Below are 19,961 nucleotides of genomic sequence, written 5' to 3' on the forward strand. Positions count from 1 at the left end.
CGCTGCTGCTGCCCAGGTGAAGACTGGGAGTGATTTTAAGGTATGGGGGGAGCTTTGCAAGGCGCTAAATGATAAGAAGCCCATTATATTCTAATGGGTGTCATCATTTAGCGAGCGTTAATCGTTAGCACGTACTAAATCTGTTAGCTCACCTTAGGAAAAGGACCCCTTAGTGTTTAGCTTGGCAGTGATTCTTCTGACTGCAAACACAAAGCTTAATTTTGAATTTTCTGAAATGTTTTTCTCCTGGCACAGTTTGTGGGAATCCAGTCGGGGTGTTTGAAAGACGGGGCATCTAATAAATATTTCAGATAAATAAATGGTCTGAGATAACGCAGAAGGGAAACAGCCAACATTAAATACAGGGATCACCACTTCATATGTACTTGAAATTAAACGTTTCTCTGCAGGAGTCAATGGAGAATCTTATTTGGGACACCGTTTTGAAAGGAGAGTAATTTTCAAAATTTTTTATCCATGATAAACTCTTTTTTCAAGTTACCTGTGGCTGGCCTGGTGGTTCAGTATCAGCGATGGCAAGAAAAAAAGGAGTGGGAAATAGACCAGGCTGAACAGAGACAAACGTGGACACTTCAGTTGATTGTAGATAATTTATTGGTAAAGACTTGACACAGTACCGTGTTTTGGCTGGTAGCCCTGCATCAGGAGTCTAATAAAATATATTAAGCTACTGTAACACATAAAACAAAATGTACTGAAATACATAAAAACAAAATAATATGAAACAACCAAATTGAAATAAAGGAGAAACTGGTGCATGGTTTCTTGGCTGAGAACTTTTACTGCTGTGACCAGAATAAATATGTTTGGGGTGGGGGGTATAAAAATAGAGGAAAAATCCTTAAGTGAGTGGAGGCTCATGGGTGCCAAATCCCAGCTCTGGTTTTGATAAAGCTGGAAGTAGAATGGCACAGGAGGAACTTGCTGTGACCCTCCCCTCACAACAAAGAAAGAACATAAATTTGCTCTCCCATGTATGTGGCTAAAAAAAACCCTACTCTGACATCGATGATGACAGTGTACACAGCTTTAGCTGTGCTAAAAAGGGGCAGGAATGGAACTAAGCTGGGAAAGTGAGTATACATAGGGTTTTCATTCTGAAATTTATATGGCCTGTGCTGGTGTTGGTGCGTGTTTTGGATGCGTGCAGGTCCATTTTTCAGCACGCCTGCAAAAAAGGCCTTTTTATTTTGTGGCCGAAAATGGACATGTGACAAAATTAAAACCAGCGTGTGTCCATTTTTGGTCATTGACTTAGCGGTAAGATCTCACGCGTTATCTGTGCGGTAATCATCAGCGCGCATACACCAGGGGCATAGCCAGACTTCAACGGGAGGGGGGTCCAGAGCCCGAGGTGAGGGGGTACATTTTAGCCCCCTCCCGGTGCCGCCAACCCCCCCCCCCCCACCATTGCGACCCCTCCCTGCCGCTGCCACCACCACCACCAACAACAACTTTGACCCCCTGCCGCCGACTCTCTCGACCCCCCCTCCTGCTGCCAACCCTCCCCCGCCATCGCCTACCTTTGCTGGCGGGGGACCCCAACCCCCACCAGCCGGGGTCCTCTTCCTCCTTCGTTCTGTTTCTGAGTCTGACATCCTGCACGTTGTACGTGCAAGATGTCAGACTCGGATACAGAACGAAGGAAGAAGAGGACCTCGGTTGGTGGGGGTTGGGGGTCGCCTGCCAGCAAAGGTAGGCGACAGCGGGTTGGCGGCAGGAGGGGGGGTCGAGAGGGTCATCGGCAGGGGGCTCCAGGGCCAAATCTACGGGGGCCCAGACCCCCATGGCCCCACGTAGCTACACCCCTGGTGTACACTGCTGATTACCACCAGGTAAGTGTCACGTGGTAGAAAATTTCTACCACGTGTTTTGGACACCCTTCAAAAATGGAATTATAGCCGAGCACTAGTTCCAATTTGACGTGCGTTGGACGCACGTAGGCACCTATGCGCCTTAGTAAAAGGGTTCCTCAGGTATTAAAAAGTACCCGTATTATCTCTTAGCCCCAAGTGTCCATGGGACACAGAACCTTTCTCCTTCTGTATGGTGACTTATTAAAACACTCTTCAGTCACCGCAGCAGGACAGAATTTCACTGAAATGCGTGAGAAGAAACATGCTAAAAGTATTTGTTTAATATATTTATCCCCCTGTAGCTGATTCGCCCGCTTAATGCGATGGATGAGCTGTGTCGCCTAATGAAGTCCTTCATAAACACCAAGGCACCACATTCGGGCAGTAATGTATCCGGAGCCGGGCTCTTACCCATTTCTTCAGAGCTCTGCTATCGGCTCGGCGCCTGTCAGATGGTCATGTGTGGCACTGGCATGCAGAGGTGAGATCCTGTATTCGTTACTCTCCGCTGTGAACTGTCACGGCCTTTCACCGTCCCGTCACGTATGCTGTGATGGGAAACTATTTGAAAATCTCAGCCCCCGAGATGGAAAGCATAACTCTAAGGAATAAAATTGCTAAAGGATCTCAAGCAGCCAGTGGCGTACCGAGGGCGGGGCGGTGGGGGCGGTCCGCCCCGGGTGCACGCCACTGGAGGTGTGCAGAAAGGCTCTCGGCTCTGCTGGTTCCCTGCTCCCTCTGCCCCAGAACAGGTTACTTTCTGTTCCGGGGCAGAGGGAAGCTGCGGAACCGACAGCCACGCGGCTGCTCCCAGCAGGTAAGAATGCACCCGGGGGGGGGGGGGGGGGAGGTCGTGCTGCACCCGGGGGGGGGGGGGGGGTGCGCAGTGGCAATCCGCCCCAGGTGGCAGCCGACGAAGGATCGCCACTGTCTCAAGCGAATGGTTTTCAGTTGGAAATCGGTCCGCTTCCTCCTGGATTGGACCGCGTAATGGTTGAGGAAATGGATTATGATTTTAATGTGTATTGCTGTGGCAGCCCCCTTACAGGGTGCTAGATCCTAAAAATATGCTAACATTGCAATTTTCTGGTCGCTTGCTCCTTACCACATGTTTCTCACAACTCTCTGTATCTCCATAGCAGGATTCAGTCAGAGATCAGAAGAGAATTTGCTTTTTTTTAAAGTAACATTGTAATCCTTGTTGTAATTTCTCATGCATATTTTTTTACAATATTGATTTTTCTTCAGCACTGTAATTAATTAGGGGTCGATTTACTAGCCAGTGGTGGCCAGTGTTTGTGAAAGCGTGTGCTGCTGCGGTTAAAAAAAAGGCCGGCCGATATTGGAAGCGATTTAGACAGTCGCTAATCATTTAAATCGCTTGGTTGAGGCCTAGTCATTCATTTTCAACAGCGCTTAACCGGCTAAGTGCTACTGAAATTCGCGGTTAGCGCCTAACTCAAAGCCGGCTATGTTTGGGTCATTCCAGGGGTGGAGTCAACAGTTGGCCACTTAAGGTAAAATTATGTATAATCATACCTGATAATTTTCTTTCCATTAATCATAGCTGATCAATCCATAGACTGGTGGGTTGTGTCCATCTACCAGCAGGTGGAGATAGAGAGCAAACTTTTGCCTCCCTATATGTGGTCATGTGCTGCCGGAAACTCCTCAGTATGTCGATATCAAAGCTCCATCCGCAGGACTCAGCACTTAGAGAATTACACCCACGAAGGGACACTCTGCCCAGCTCACCACCGCCGAAACGGGGGAGGGGAATTAACCCAGCTCATCCCCACACAAGTGGGGGAGGGGAATCCGTCCAGCTCATCCCCGCGGAGCGGGGGAGGGACACCACACCCGCCGATGCGGGGGGATCTGGCTTATCCTGCAACCGCAACCGCGGGAGGAGCTGACTGACCCGAACACCGCCGAAGCGGGAGGGGTACAAAACTGCCCTACAGCCGCACGAAGCGGGAGGGAGTGCCGGCAGAATTATAAGTCTCAATCCAGCCCCGTAAAACGGAGGGGAGAGGAATGCAGCAGCTCACTGTAACACAAACTCGTCTTAACTCTTGAAGAACCCAAGTGAAAAAACTTGAACACGAAGTCTTTCTGAAGTAACTGAAGAGTAAACTTGAACCTGAAATGCAACCAGAATAAAACAATACAGATATCTGGGAGGGGCTATGGATTGATCAGCTATGATTAATGGAAAGAAAATTATCAGGTATGATTATACATAATTTTACCTTCCATATCATCAAGCTGATCAATCCATAGACTGGTGGGATGTACCGAAGCAGTACTCACCCAGGGCGGGACATAGAAATCCCTGACCGCAACACTGAAGCTCCAAACCGGGCCTCCGCCCGAGCAGCCACAGTCAAGCGGTAATGCTTGGAGAATGTATGGGCCGAAGCCCAAGTTGCCGCCTTGCATATCTCTTCCAAGGAGACGGAACCGGCCTCTGCCATCGAGGCCGCCTGAGCTCTTGTGGAGTGAGCCTTCAGCTGGATAGGCGGCACCTTCCCTGCGGCCACATAAGCCGCTGCAATGGCTTCCTTGACCCATCTTGCCACTGTAGGCTTAGCAGCCTGCAGACCCCTACGAGGACCTGCAAACAGGACAAACAGATGATCCGATTTCCGGAAATCATTGGTCACTTCCAAGTATCTGATGATGACTCGTCTCACATCCAGATATTTAAGAGCAGAGTACTCCTCTGGGTAGTCCTCCCTACGAAAGGAAGGGAGACAGAGCTGCTGATTCACATGGAAGCGAGAAACAATCTTGGGCAGAAAGGAAGGCACTGTGCGAATAGTCACTCCTGCCTCAGTGAACTGCAGAAAAGGCTCTCGACATGAGAGCGCCTGGAGCTCGGAAACTCTTCTGGCTGAAGTGATAGCCACCAAAAAGACTGCTTTCAACGTCAGGTCTTTCAGAGATGCCCTCGACAAGGGTTCAAACGGCGGCTTCTGCAATGCTCTTAGCACCAGGTTGAGATTCCACGCAGGCACCACTGAGTGCAGAGGAGGGCGCAGGTGATTAACTCCCTTGAGAAAGCGCACCACATCTGGCTGGGAAGCCAGGGAAGCACCCTTCAGGCGGCCCCTGAAGCAAGCCAGAGCCGCTACCTGGACCTTAAGGGAACTGAGCGACAGGCCTTTGTCCAGACCTTCTTGCAGGAACGCCAACACTGAAGAAATTGGAGCAGTGAAGGGAGAAAGTGAGCCTGCTTCACACCACGCTGCAAAGATACGCCAAACCCTGGCGTAAGCAGTAGAAGTAGAGCGTTTCCTCGCTCTCAGCATAGTGGCGATGACCTTGTCTGAGAAGCCCTTCTTCCTCAGACGCTGCCGCTCAATAGCCAGGCCGTAAGACCAAAGGGGGAGGGATCCTCCATCACCACGGGACCCTGATGTAACAGGCCCTGCTCCACTGGCAGCCGCAGAGGATCGTCGATTGAGAGCCTGATCAAGTCCGCATACCAGGGACGTCTGGGCCAATCCGGACCCACCAGGATTATCCTGCCGGGATGTCTTGCCACCCGGTCTAGGACCCTGCCCAACATGGGCCAGGGTGGGAACACATAGAGAAGCTCTTGTGTCGGCCATTGTTGGAGAAGAGCATCTACTCCCAGGGATCGAGGGTCCCGTCCTCTGCTGAAGAAGCGCGGCACTTGGCAATTGGCCGATGACGCCATCAGATCTAGGCTCGGCTGGCCCCAGCGCTTCGTGATGTCCAAGAACGCCTGAGCAGATAGCTGCCACTCTCCGGGCTCCAAGGTATGGCGACTGAGAAAGTCCGCCTTGACATTCATGACTCCGGCAATGTGGGCCGCTGAAAGCTGCTCCAGGTTCGCTTCCGCCCACTGGCAAAGATTCATAGCCTCCTTGGCTAGAGGGGCGCTCTTGGTACCTCCCTGGCGGTTGACATAGGCCACAGCCGTGGCATTGTCCGACAGTACCCGTACAGGCTTCAGCACCAGTACCGGGATGAACTCCAAAAGCGCCAACCGAATGGCTCTGAGTTCCAGGAGGTTGATAGACCACTTCGCCTCTGCAGGAGACCAGAGCCCCTGCGCTGTCCTTCCCAAGCAGTGGGCTCCCCAGCCCGACAATGAGGCGTCCGTCGTGACGACAATCCACTCTGGGGTCACCAGAGGCATTCCCGCAGACAACTTGTCTGCCTGCATCCACCAGCTCAGCGCCTTGCGCACTGCTGGATCCAAGGGAAGACGCACCGCATAATCCTCCGACATCGGAGTCCAGCGCTGCAGCAGAGAGTGTTGTAGTGGTCTCATATGAGCCCTGGCCCAGGGCACTACTTCCATCGTGGCCGTCATAGAGCCCAACAGCTGCACATAGTCCCAAGCCCGAAGAGGAGAGTCTACCAGGAACTGGTCCACCTGAGCCTGAAGTTTGACAATCCGATTGTCTGGCAGGAACACTCTGCCCACTTGGGTGTCGAATCGAACTCCCAGATACTCCAGGGACTGAGTCGGGCGCAGCTGGCTCTTCTCCCAGTTGATGATCCATCCCAGGGAGCTCAAAAGAGCAACTACCCGGTCCACAGCTTTGCCGCACTCTGCATAAGAGGGGGCTCGGATCAACCAGTCGTCCAGATAAGGATGGACTTGTACTCCTTCCTTTCGCAGGAAGGCCGCTATGACCACCATTACTTTGGAAAAGGTCCGCGGAGCAGTAGCCAACCCGAACGGGAGGGCTCTGAACTGGAAGTGTCGGCCCAGGACTGCAAAACGCAGAAAGCGTTGATGAGGAGGCCAGATGGGAATATGCAGGTACGCTTCCTTGATGTCCAAGGAAGCCAGGTACTCCCCTGCCTTCACTGCCGCTATAACAGAGCGGAGAGTCTCCATGCGAAAGTGCCGCACTTTCAAGGCCCGATTGACCCCTTTGAGGTCGAGGATAGGCCGGACAGAACCTCCTTTCTTTGGTACCACAAAGTAAATGGAGTAACGCCCCTTGCCAAGCTGACTTTCTGGCACCGGAACGACCGCACCCAGGCGGATCAGATTGTCCAAAGTCTGCTGCACTGCCACAGCTTTGACCGGAGACTTGCAGGGAGAGAGTACAAACCCGTCTCTTAAGGGTCGGCAGAACTCTAGCTTGTAGCCGTCTCTGATGACTTCCAGCACCCAAGCGTCTGAAGTTATTGTGGTCCACTCGCCCAGAAACGAGGACAGCCGTCCTCCAATCTGCACTGGGGCGTGGACCAAGACCCCGTCATTGGGTACGAGACCCTGGGGGAGGACCGGAGGGAGCACCTCCGGGACGGCGGTCTCTGCGAAAGGAACGCTGCTTGGGGGAGAAATGCCTCTTAAAGGAAGAGGGGGCAGAAGAACCCGACCTGCCCGGGCGGTACCGACGGGCTTCCTGAAACCGTCCTCTGGAGGTACCGGGACGAGCACTAGCCCGAGCCCTGACCTCTGGTAACTTCTTGCCCTTAGATGTGCCGAGATCGGTCACGATTTTGTCCAGCTCGACCCCAAAGAGCAGCTTGCCTTTAAAAGGCAACCTAGCCAGGCGGGATTTAGAGGCGTGGTCAGCAGACCAATGTTTCAGCCAAAGCCACCGCCGCGCAGAGATTGTCTGAGCCATGCCTTTAGCTGAGGCTCTCAAGACATCATACAGCAAGTCTGCCACATAGGCTAAGCCCGATTCCAGGGCTGGCCAATCATCCCTCAAGGAATGATCCGAGGGGGAAGCCCGCTGCACCATAGTCAGGCACGCCCTGGCCACATAGGAGCCGCAAACTGAGGCCTGCAAACTTAAAGCAGCCGCCTCAAAGGACGACCTTAAGGCCGCCTCCAATCTCCTGTCTTGGGCGTCCTTTAGGGCCGTGCCACCTTCCACCGGCAATGCCGTTTTCTTAGTCACCGCAGTGATTAAAGAATCCACGGTAGGCCACAGATAGGCCTCACGTTCACTCACAGCCAAAGGATAGAGGCGGGACATAGCCCTAGCCACTTTAAGGCTCGCTTCTGGGACATCCCATTGAGCCGAAATTAAGGTGTGCATGGCATCATGCACGTGGAAGGTTCTAGGCGGGCGCTTCGTCCCCAGCATAATGGCAGAGCCAACAGGGGCTGAGGGAGAGACGTCCTCCGGAGAGGAAATCTTCAAAGTGTCCATGGCCTGTAACAACAGGTTGGGCAAATCCTCTGGGCGAAAAAGCCGCGCTGCAGAGGGGTCATCCGCTCCATCCGAGCGGGGATCCGTCTCCTCCAAGGAATCCGCAAAGGACCGTTGGGAGACCTCAGACACGCTGCCCTCATCTACATCGGAGGAGACAAATTCCTCCAAGGCCTGGGAATCAACCCGAGGGCGTTTACCTCTGGGAACCTCAACCTCTTTACCAGACGAGGGAGCGGGGGCAGCGTTGTGCATGAGGAAGGCCTGATGCAGCAGCAAAACAAACTCGGGGGAGAAACCCCCCAGACTGTGCACTTCCGCAGCCTGGGCAACAGCCCTAGGCGCACTCTCAACCGGCGCTCGCAACAGCGGGGGAGAGGCCTGCTGCGCATCCAAAATGGCGTCCGGCGCGAAACTCCGCGAAGGAGCCGCGCGGGAAGAACGGCTCTTAACTTTAGCCGCTTCTGTGCCGTCGCCCAAATTAAGGGCGTTCATGGCATTAATGTCTCCAACCTCAAGGGCGGTCCAAGAAGAAGCCGTCCGAGCCGCGTGGCCGGCCAAAATGGCGGAGGCGAGGAGCGGGGGATGGGCGTTTATGGCGGGAAAAACCGCCACGCCGGAGGAAGGACCGGGACATTCATCGGTCACGAAACTGCCACCCAACAAGGGCGAATCAGGCTTTAAGACCCCCGCATCCCCTCTAGAAGCGCTCAAGCGACCCGGGGAGCGACCCTTTGCGCCCTCGCCCTCCGACGCCATGTGCCACGAGGAGAAGAATCGGGGAACCCCCGCCCGCTATAAAAAGGTAAAATTACCTGCTGTCCGCTCCGAGTTGTAACGACCTGGTGTCCCAGTGAGTAGCTGCAATAGACGCTTAAATAAACGTCGAAATAAACGCCTTTAAAGACGTTTAAAATTTTTTTTTTTTTTTTTTTTTTTTTAACGGAGCCAGCGGGAGGGGGGAGAAAAGGAGGGACCTGGCACCACCAGGTTTGCACTTGCTCAAAAGAGCCCTCAACCCCAGGCACTCAACAAAACCTAAAAATTAGGCTTGGAGGCCTAGCCAGAGCTGCTGCTGCTGTGTGTGACCACCACCTGCTGAGATAGAGAACATACTGAGGAGTTTCCGGCAGCACATGACCACATATAGGGAGGCAAAAGTTTGCTCTCTATCTCCACCTGCTGGTAGATGGACACAACCCACCAGTCTATGGATTGATCAGCTTGATGATATGGAAGGGCTGATTTTTAGTCCTTGAACGGCTAGGTTTACCGCATAAATGTCGGTGCCATCTTTATGCGCAAACTCATGGCTGCTTAAGTGATGAATATCGACTTTGTGTTAGCTGGCTCAGAAATAGGGGCTCGGCTTTGAATATCCAGGAATAACTCTCCATCGGTGGTGAGCAAAACACTCTTTGCCACCAGTTGAATATGGACCCCATAATGATCAATGGACTTTTCCGTCTGGACAGATTCCTGAAGGAAAAGTCCATTGATCATTATTAAATTTTGGGGTTTTGCCAGGTTCTTGAGGCCTGGATTGGCCGCTGTCGGAGACAGAGTGCTGGGCTTGATGAACCTTTGGTCTTTTCCCAGCGTGGCAGTGCTTATGTACTTATGTACTTATATTCACTGCCGGTATCCAGATAACAGCTTAATATCCGATAATCAGCACTGACTAGCATTGGTATCTGGTTAGTGATGACATTTAGACCACTAACTGGATACCTAACTGGCCAAAGTTAGGACAGCCACTAACCAGGGATCCTACAGCTTTCACCTAAACTTTGTCCATGAACCAGATTAAGGAGGTTTGATTAACAGGAGATGGCAGGATCGTGCTTGGCCCCAAGGAGGTTTTAAGCCAACAGGCAGAGCTTGTCACCGTACCAGTTACACCAAGATGGTGGTGGCTGCACTGGGGAGAATGAAAACCTCCTTGGGTGGAGTGGCTTCAGCCTTATGACATCACTCCGTCTGCTATTAATTAACCTTCTTGAACCAGGTTGTGCCGAAGCAGTCGGAGGAAATATTCACCGGCGCTATGCGGTTAGTGCCGCTGAATATCCTGATTCCTGATACATATCCAGTTAATAGCACCTGCTAACTAGATATGTGCTTTGGAATACTGGTTGGTAAGTTGTTAATTGTTATTAGCTATTAATGCAGAAATTAACACATGGCAACAGTTAACACAAACCCTTTTGCAATTAATGTGTGCTGTCTTCCCCGTTGAGCACCTGATGGAGAAGGAGGCGTGGAATGGCCAAGTTCTGCACATGGACCAAGAAAACAGCAAGGCAAACGACCTGCAAAATCCAACGTGGAAAATGAGCCAGCAGATCGGTATAATATCCAAAATATTTTATTAAAAATACCGTATGTTAAACAGTTGCCCAGACAGTTGCCCGACACAGACTACTCACTGGTGATTTGGAAACACAACAGGAAACGCTGTTTGTGCTGGTTTTTTATATTTCCTTTTTCCTTGCCCTGATATGAAATCTGTAATGGTTCTTATTCACAAGATACAGACTAGCCCCTGACGCAGCCCTCCTTTGGGCGAAACACGGCCTGTGTCGGTCAACTGTTTGGGCAACTGTTTAACATACGGTATTTTTAATAAAATATTTTGGATATTATACTGATCTGCTGGCTCATTTTCCAGATTCTGCACATTACAGTTAATGAATGGATAGGTACTGTGCATTAACTCTTAATTTGGAAGATATCTTGGCACAGTTAATGGCACCTCAAGAGGTATAGCGCATATCAAATATCATTCCACATAGCTTACTGCATCGTGTTATTTACCATTCAGTTAATATGCAGACAGATGTTTCCTCTGTACTAACTGAGTGGCAAAATGATGGGAATGCCCCCAACAATTAACGTGGAGGTTTTGCAGTCACATCATGTTAATTTTTTTTTAACTTGCAGTCACTGCAAAACCTTTGCACAAGCTATTAAGTAGGCCCCATAACGTTCAGTGAATTCGACACACTGTGCTGACTATACGTTTATGTTGCCTGTTAGCTTAAGGCTCGTGTTCTGTGTTTATGTTGCAGAAGCACTTTAAGCGTGTCCCTGGAACAGGCGGCTATCCTGGCTCGCAGTCATGGGTTGTTACCAAAGTGTATCATGCAGACTATGGACATTATGAGAAAACAAGTGAGTATTGTGATGGTGCATTCAGTTGGGGGCAATTCTTTAACCTGGCACCAACATTTAGGTGAACCAATAAAACGACCCGACATGAATCGTGTTTCGGCCGTAAAGGCCTGCGTCAGGGATCATTTTATATGTTTTATTTCTGACCATTTTTATCTATGTATTACTAAGATTCAGGTATGTGTTTTTGATTATCATGTTTATCGTGTTGGGTCGTTTTATTGATTTAAATAAAGACCTTGTTTGGGAAACATCATTTGTGAGAGGACTTCTTTTGGATCCACTGTTCATATATTTGTCTTTCATTTCTCCTGTGGAGAGATCACCTTCTGTAGGTGTTACCAACATTTAGGTGCCTTGTTGATGCGTGGTGAGAGGCTATTCTATAATTGCCCATTGGTACTTGTTATTGGTGCAATCTGCAGTTACACCAGTCATAGATCTGGCATAATTGCTGTTATTTGTGTCCGTGATGCATTTATGTAACTCAGACTATTCTGTAAATTACTCACTTAAGTGTGATCTCTACCCACTGCCCGCCTATGCTCCACCCATATGTACACCCAGATTCTATAGAGCACAACCGAAATTGCAAGTGCAAATCTGGTCATATTCTTGAAAACATAATTTAGGGGTCAGTTGAAATTATTAAATTAGCATTGTATCCAGGGCTTTTTTTGAGGGGGTACTTGGGGGTACTGAGTACCACCACCTTTTTCATTGTCTGATAAAATTGACCCATGGTCCCCAAGTGTTAATGCAAGAGCTCAGGCTCTACACACCAATTCTGCCTTGTCATAGATTCTGTGACTGGTTGCAGGGGGCCTGGTTATTGCGGGGTGGGTCCCTCAGTGATCACCCCACCCCTGAAGGCATTTGAGTACCGGCACCTATTTCACTAGAAAAAATGCACTGATTGTATCAGATATTTAAAAGCATTTATCTGGATAGCAGCACCTGCTACTTGGAAAAACACTGCTGAGAGAGATGTTCAGTGGCGTAATCTGAATTGTGTTAGTCTATATCTTTACAGACCGCCTCAACACTATCCAGATAGTCTGGGGCAGTCTAGAATCCTAGTTAGGTAGAAATAGACATGATGTGCCAGAGCCAGTGGTGGGAGGCGGGACTGGAGGTTGGGAGGCAGGGATAGTGCTGGGCAGACTTATACGGTCTGTGCCAGAGCCGGTGGTGGGAGGCGGGGATAGTGCTGGGCAGACTTATACGGTCTGTGCCCTGAAGAGCATAGGTACAAATCAAAGTAGGGTATACACAAAAAGTAGCACACATGAGTTGTCTTGTTGGACAGACTGGCTGGACTGTGCAGGTCTTTTTCTGCCGTCATCTACTATGTTACTATGTATGTGTCTGGATAGCAGCATACAGGGAGATAAGTAAGAAAGTCAAGTGTCCTGTAAAGTTTATGAGTTCTATCCAGATAAGCTACCCAGATAGCAGGCTATCATCACTATCCAGATAGTGCCTTCAACTTACCGTTCTATCCTCGCTGTCTATCTTGAATGGCAGCACAGAAATGTATGCCCGCAGTGTTGGGCAAAACTTGCGGGAAACAAATAGCATAAGCCAAGGAAAGAAAAATGGCAGAAATAAAGTTTTTGCCTCTGTTTCCAAATTATTATTATTTTTATTATTATCAGTGCTGTGTAAAGGCAATGCCTGACCTCTGCGACTGGTAGGATCAGAGCTCACGGTTGTTAGTAGAACCCATCAGACATTTATGATCACATGAAAGTCAGACATACAGTAATAGAATGCAGTTGAAGAATGCAGGGATCTGTTGCTGCTTCAAGTTTTCCATAGCTAGCTTCAAGGCCGAGAAGGCCTCAGGCAGTGATTTCGGCATGTACATGGCAGTAAAATAAAGAGCACTGTCTTCTTCATTTCCTTCTTTTTTTACTCACAGCATGACTAAGCTGCAGGGTCATAAGTCTTTATTGGCTTGGTTCTGGCATTTTAGGCATATGAAAGATTGCTCAGGCTCTAGTCCTACATTTCCCCCCTTTTAAGGTGGAACAAGCTTCAAGGCACATCACATTTTAAACCTAACTACCAATGCAACTGTGAAAGTCAGAGCTAAATGACACAATGGTTTAAGACCAGGTGGTTATACTAGTAAATCAGAATCCTGCTTATTTTCGAAGGAGAAGGGCGTTTATCTTCCGACACAAATCGGGAAGTGGGCGCCCTTCTCCTAAGGGCGGCTAAATCGGTATAATTGAAAGCCGATTTTGGCCGCCCTCAACTGCTTTCCGTCACAGGGCCGGCCAAAATTCAAGGGGGCATTTCAGCAGTGTACCGAAGGCGGGACGGGGGCGTGGTTAAGAGATGGCCGTCCTTGGCCGATAATGGAACAAAGAAGGGCGGCCCTGACGAGCATTTGGCCGACTTCACTTGGTCCATTTATTTTCAGGACCAAGCCTCAAAAAGGTGTCCGAATTGACCAGATGACCACCGGAGGGAATTGGGGTTGACCTCCCCGTACTCCCCCAGTGGTCACCAACCCCCTCCCACCCTAAAAAAAAAAAATTAACAACATTTTTTTGCCAGCCTCAAATGTCATATCCAGCTCCATGACAGCAGTATGCAGGTCCCTGGAGCAGTTTTAGTGGGTGCAGTGCACTTCAGGTAGACAGACCCAGGCCCATCCCCCCCCTACCTGTTACACTTGTGGTGGTAAATGTGAGCCCTCCAAAACCCCTCCGAAACCCACTATACCCACAAGTAGGTGCCCCCCTTCTCCCATAAGAGCTATGGTAGTGGTGTACAGTTGTGGGGAGTGGGTTTTGGAGGGGATTTGGGGGGGCTCAGCACCCAAGGGAAGGGAGCTATGTACCTGGGCGCAATTAATGAAGTCCACTGCTGTGCCCCCTAGGGTGCCCGGTTGGTGTCCTGGCATGTGAGGGGGATCAGTGCACTACAAATGCTGGCTCCTCCCACGACCAAAGGGCTTGGATTTGACCGGTTTTGAGATGGCCAGCCTCGGTTTCCATTATCGGCGAAAACCAATGCTGGCCATCTCTAAGGGTGGCCATCTCTAAGGTCGACCCAAATGTTGAAATTTAGCCGGCCCCGACTGTATTATCGAAATGAAAGATGGCCACCCATCTTGTTTCGATAATACGGTCAGGGACACTTCTTTACGGGGCCGAGCTTAGAGATGGGTGCCCTTATAGCTGGGTGCCCCCGTTCGATTATGCCCCTCTATATGATTTAAGAGTAAATACTGTTATGTTCACTCACTAACACTAATAATACACACAAGCCATTTGCAGTGTCATAGATTCAGAGTGCTTTTTAATAGAATCCATTATGGTTTGTTTGTGGCATCATAACCACACAGTATGCTCTAGGATCTACGTCAGCTATAGAGCTGGTGTACTGTAACTGGTAGCCCCTATGTGTAAGTACATTTGTTTGCATTTACAGTAGTATTTTAATAAAGTCAGGTAGGCACATAGGTATAAAGTAGGCCCATGAAAACGCACATTAACTAGGCATGACTTGATAAAATTATTCTCAAAATGGGAGATACTCTTTAGTAACTAGGCTCCTAAATTTGATGTTGGCAGAGAAACTTGAATGATAGTAAGTTTAGGTAAAAATTGCAAATGAATTACGAAACCAAAGCTCGTAATAGACATAAAATAACTCTTCCTCTCCACGATTCCCTAATGGGTCTGTTACACATGAACCTTATTCTACCACAATATCACTTTGTATTTGTTCATGCCGGAATGGGCGAACACCTTTACGGTACTATGTAAGCCACATTGAGCCTGCAAATAGGGGGGAAAATGCGGGATACAAATGTAATAAATAAATAAATAAATGCTGGAATTCCTAATGTTTATTAGAAATGAATGGCTTTTCAATCAGAAATACTTATTTATTTATTTATTTTATTTATTTATTTGTTACATTTGTATCCCACATTTTCCCACCAATTTGTAAGCTCAATGTGGCTTACATAGTACCAGAGAGGCGTTTGCAGACTCTGGTGAGAACAAATACAAAGTGATGTTGTGGTAAGATGAAGTTCATGTGGCACAGCCACACTAAGGAATCGTACAGCGGAAGAGTTGTGTTATGTCCATTACGTACTTTAGTTTTGTTGTGTTGCAGGGATCGGTGGGGTATGCCTTTTTGAACAGGTTAGATTTTAGTGACTTGCAGAAGTTTAGGTGGTCGTACGTCGATTTGAAGGCTTTTGGTAATGCGTTCCATAGTTGTGTGCTTATGTAGGAAAAGCTGGATGCGTAAGTTGATTTGTATTTAAGTCCTTTGCAGCTTGAGTAGTGCAGATTCAGATATGAACGTGTTGATTCTGATGTGTTTCTAGTTGGTAAGTCGATCAAGTCTGTCATGTATCCCGGGGCTTCACTTAGAGTTAAAGGGCAATTTTAGAAAGGTTTCTGTGCATATAAAACCCAGCTTTACACATAGAGGGGTATTTCTATAAAGTGCACCAATTTAGGAGGAAATTGCTTCAAGATCTGTCTCCATAGAGGTTCATTTTGAAACATGCCGTGAAAATGAACCTGTATGGAGACAGACCTTGAAACAGCCGCATGGCGAAATGTGAATTCTTGTCAGTTTTGAAGCGTCTCCTACTTAATATTTTACATGTATACAACAAAATGAAAAAAACCAAACTGATGAAGAAGTAAATAAAAGATAAGTACCGTATACATTTTTGATGGGATATGAAAACAAATTTACAGTGTAAGGATCGATTAAGTAGAGTGGAGGAGTGGCCTAGTGGTTAGAGCACCAGTCTTGTAATCCCGAGGTGGCTGGTTCAAATCCCACTGCTGCTCTTTGTGATTTTGGGCAAGTCACTTAACCCTCCATTGCCTCAGGTACAAACTTAGATTGTGAGCCCTCCTGGGACAGAGAAATACCCAGCGTACCTGAATGTAACTCATCTTGAGCTACTACTGAAAAAGGTGTGAGCAAAATCTAAATAAATAAATGAAGATTACATATTCACCCTATATATGATTGGCTAAAATACTGCCCTTTCTAAAATTGTCACTTTTTTACATGTATTCATGCTGCATTCTCTTATGCAGCTGAGTTCTAAGGGGCGCTTTTACTAAGCCGCGGTGAAAAGTGGCCTGCGGTAGTGTAGGCGCATGTATTGGTCACACACCAGGCCAGTTTTTACCACATCTACAAAAAAATGGCTTTTTAAAAATGAGACAGGAAAAGGGCCTGCGGTAAAAATGAAACCAGCGCATGCCCAAATCCAGTCTGAACCCTTAACGCCACCCATTGATCTAGCGGTAAAGGCTCATGCGCGGTGAACGGTCGGCATGCACCAAGTGCCGATTACCGCCGGAACCGGCACACGTAAGAGGAAATAAATAATTCATCCATGCATTATGGGCGCGTGCCAAATCTAAAATTACCATCAGGAGGGTGTGCTGGATTGGCGGTAGTCTCATTTGAGCGTGCGCTGCACTTGCATAGGGCCTACCGCAGCTTAGTAAAAGGGCCCCTAAAATTGCCTTTCAGTGTGGTTATTAACACATGTTTTCATGTTATTTAGGGTCCCAGAGTTGAAATCTCCGCCAGAAATTTAAAAGTCATGGATCAAATGCCACCATCTGCACCACGGTATGTTCTTGGACAAATGGTCCTGGATTTTGTGTGCGACGTATTTACTTGTAAAAATCATAATGTTGACCTGAAAATTTATCCTGGAGAAACATTGAATACCCCACAGTGGATCTTTGTTTTTCTATTAATTTAGTCCTGTAACTTTAGACTTGAAATTGAGAAAGGGTGAAGGGATGCATGGAACAGAAATCCCAGTGGGCGTGATGAAGGCAAAAACAATAGTAGAATTGGCAAAAGCAGAGAGGAAGTTATACCTTTGTATAGGTCCCTGGTATGTCGGCAGCTCAAGTATTATGAGAGCAATTCTATAAATGGTGTTAAAAGTTAAGCGCCAAAAATTTGAGCACTGTGCTAGTATTCTACAATGGCAAATTTGCGCACCAAATTCGTTAGAATATTAGTGTAAGTCGGCAATCATGTGCCAACATTTAGGCACAAATACTTATGCCATGTCTACAGCAGGCATAAGTGCACATTCATAAATGGGCATCCTGTGTGCATAACTAACAGTATTCTATAAGTCGCTTGCATCACTTGGCAACATGCCCATGGTCCATGCCTGGAGTAGACTTCCTGAGCAGGTACGTCAAGCTCCATCTCTGGCCGCCTTCAAATTTAGACTAAAAGCCCACCTTTTTGATGCTGCTTTTAACTCCTAACCCTTACTCACTTGTTCAGTACCCATGTTTTATCATTCCCACCTTAGTAATTCCCTTATCTCTTACTTGTCCTGTTTGTCCTAATTAGATTGTAAGTTCTATCGAACAGGGACTGTCTTTTCATGTCCAATATTCAGTGCTGTGTATGTCTAGTAGTGCTATAGAAATGATAAGTAATAGTAGTAGTCTTTGGGATTCTGGAATCTTGCTACTCTTTGTCCTTATCCCTTATTTGTCATGTTTGTCTGTCCTAATTAGATTGTAAGCTCTGTCGAGCAGGGACTGTCTCTTCATGTTCAAGTGTACAGCGCTGCGTACGTCTAGTAGCACTATAGAAATGAAAAGTAGTAGTAGTAGTAGTCCACCTATTACCCTCCCACATGACTGCCCCCCCCTTGCAGTTACACTCTAGAACATTTAGATGCCAAGTTGCAGACTAGCATTCTTGCCACTAGTAGCCTAGCACTTGGGAACAGGAGAGAGGGAATCAAAAGTGCAGGGAGTGCTATTGCCCCAAGAATGGATATGGCAAGCAAACTTTATTAGAAGACCGACGTGGGCTGTGTTTCGGCAGAACACCTGCGTCAGGGGCCATTAAAGTTCAATGTAGTTGGACAATCCCAATGGATACAGTGGTGGAAACATCACATCCAGATTATTCAGTGTAATGACACTGCATCTACGGGTGAGCTGAAGTTGTCTCGTTACACTGAATTAATCTGGATGTGATGTTTCCACCACTGTGTCTGTTAGAATTGGCCAATTACATTGAAGAATCAATCTATTTTGGACCACTAATATTGATGACCCTTGATGCAGGGGTTCTGCTGAAACTTGGCCCGTGTCAGGTCTCCTAATAAAGATTGTTTGCCACGTCCCTTCTTGGGGGTCTACTGTGCTTTTTTGGCTGTGAGTGCTACATTTGAGCAGACTTTATACCACACAGGCAAGATTTGCAAATTGTTTTGTCTGGTTACAGTAATTCTTTACATTTTTGTTTTCTAGGATTTATCAGCTCTGCCAGCCACCTGTAGATGGAGATTTGTAAAGGAAAAAGAAAGCAGAAGACAATCTCCATAAGCTTTCCATAGCCACAGAGGTGCTGAAAGGGACAGAGGCCAGTTTATGCTAATGGCAATGAATTGTGCAAGGAGGGAGATGGCACAGTCTTTACACTTGACTCTCATTTGCGTGCTACATTCTCCTAGAAAGCCAGACAGTTTCTAGACCCAGAGCACCTCATCTGCCTCCCTTCCAAACACCCAAGGATGACATTTTTTTTAATGTTTGCTTTGCCTTGTTGCTGACGTTTTGCAGAATGGACTTTGGACAGAATTATCTTCTGCCAAAAAAAAAAAAAAAAAGAATTCAAAGCTCTGGAAAGCGCCACAGTTACTTAGGCAGAATCAGCGACTGAGCTGATGTGAAATGCACTTTGAATCATGGTGCATGAATGAAATGCAGGACAAAACTCATGGAACCCCACATCACCAGTATCTCCTATCAATATGATTGCCCACTTGCATTGTCAGAGAGCTCAGATCATGGATACGATAGTTTTCTCTGGACCATTGCAGTCGCAATGAAATTTATTAACATATTGATCTAGACTTTTAAAAACATAATAACACAAGTTTCTTTGTTCTTTTAATCTAAATATTTATTCTGGAACCCCATTACACGTCGCATCAGTAAGAACCAGTTTCTACATACTACATTCCTTCCAACTTCTGATGACTGCTTTATTCGACCAGTTATCTCACTGTGGAATATCTCTTCAACGTAATCTTTCTTCTTGTATTCTGGAAATAAAAAAAATTCAGGAGGAGACTTGGAGGACAAGAATTGAAATAAAGGTTTAAACATACAAACATTCAGATCCATTGAATAGAAAGAAGATTTGAAACAAGGTCACAAGTAAAATAGTTATGTTAACTGATATAACAATTTACATCCTGGTGTTAAATACTGTATACAAGGTTTTAAAGGTTGTATTGTCCAAAATGACACAAACCTTAGTGCTGTAAATTATCCAGATGTTCCTGGTTTGCAAATGATTCTATATTATTTAACACTGTTAATATTTAAGTAATGGTTTAATTCAGCTATTATAGATTAATACGTAAAGCATAAAACAGTCGTGTAAATATTGCGCTTATTATTTTTTTTTTGTTCCTGTTTCTTTGTTCATTGTTATCCTTTAATACCTTATGTTCATCCAAAGTACACATTTACACTATGACGGGGTCTTTTACTAAGGCGCGCTGGCGTTTTTAGCGTGCGTTAAAAATGGGCCCCCGTTAAACGCTAAAGATGCCAATGCATTGCTATGGGCGTCTTTAACTTTCGGAAATCACTAAAAACCCATCTGTTCAGGCAAGCCTACCCAAACGATCCAGATTAATTCCCACAAACCCATCTATTCATCACATATCCAGGAGACCATGACA

At 47.3% G+C, this 19,961-nt stretch overlaps 1 protein-coding gene across 2 annotated transcripts in view; it reads left to right on the forward strand.

Moving 5' to 3' along the window:
- Positions 1–18,875, forward strand: part of PREX1 (phosphatidylinositol-3,4,5-trisphosphate dependent Rac exchange factor 1) — a 378,063-nt gene extending 359,188 nt beyond the window's left edge. For both annotated transcript variants that reach the window (XM_030212317.1, XM_030212318.1), the window contains exons 37-40: positions 2,180–2,358; positions 11,107–11,209; positions 16,782–16,849; positions 18,517–18,875. In XM_030212317.1, the coding sequence (XP_030068177.1) occupies positions 2,180–2,358; positions 11,107–11,209; positions 16,782–16,849; positions 18,517–18,559 (393 nt within the window). In that variant the 3' untranslated portion in view covers positions 18,560–18,875. The remainder of the gene's footprint in view (positions 1–2,179; positions 2,359–11,106; positions 11,210–16,781; positions 16,850–18,516) is intronic.
- Positions 18,876–19,961: the final 1,086 nt, after the last annotated feature.

The sequence above is a fragment of the Microcaecilia unicolor genome, chromosome 8 (genome assembly GCF_901765095.1).
Source record: "Microcaecilia unicolor chromosome 8, aMicUni1.1, whole genome shotgun sequence".
In the NCBI taxonomy this organism is placed as follows: Eukaryota; Metazoa; Chordata; class Amphibia; order Gymnophiona; family Siphonopidae; genus Microcaecilia; species Microcaecilia unicolor.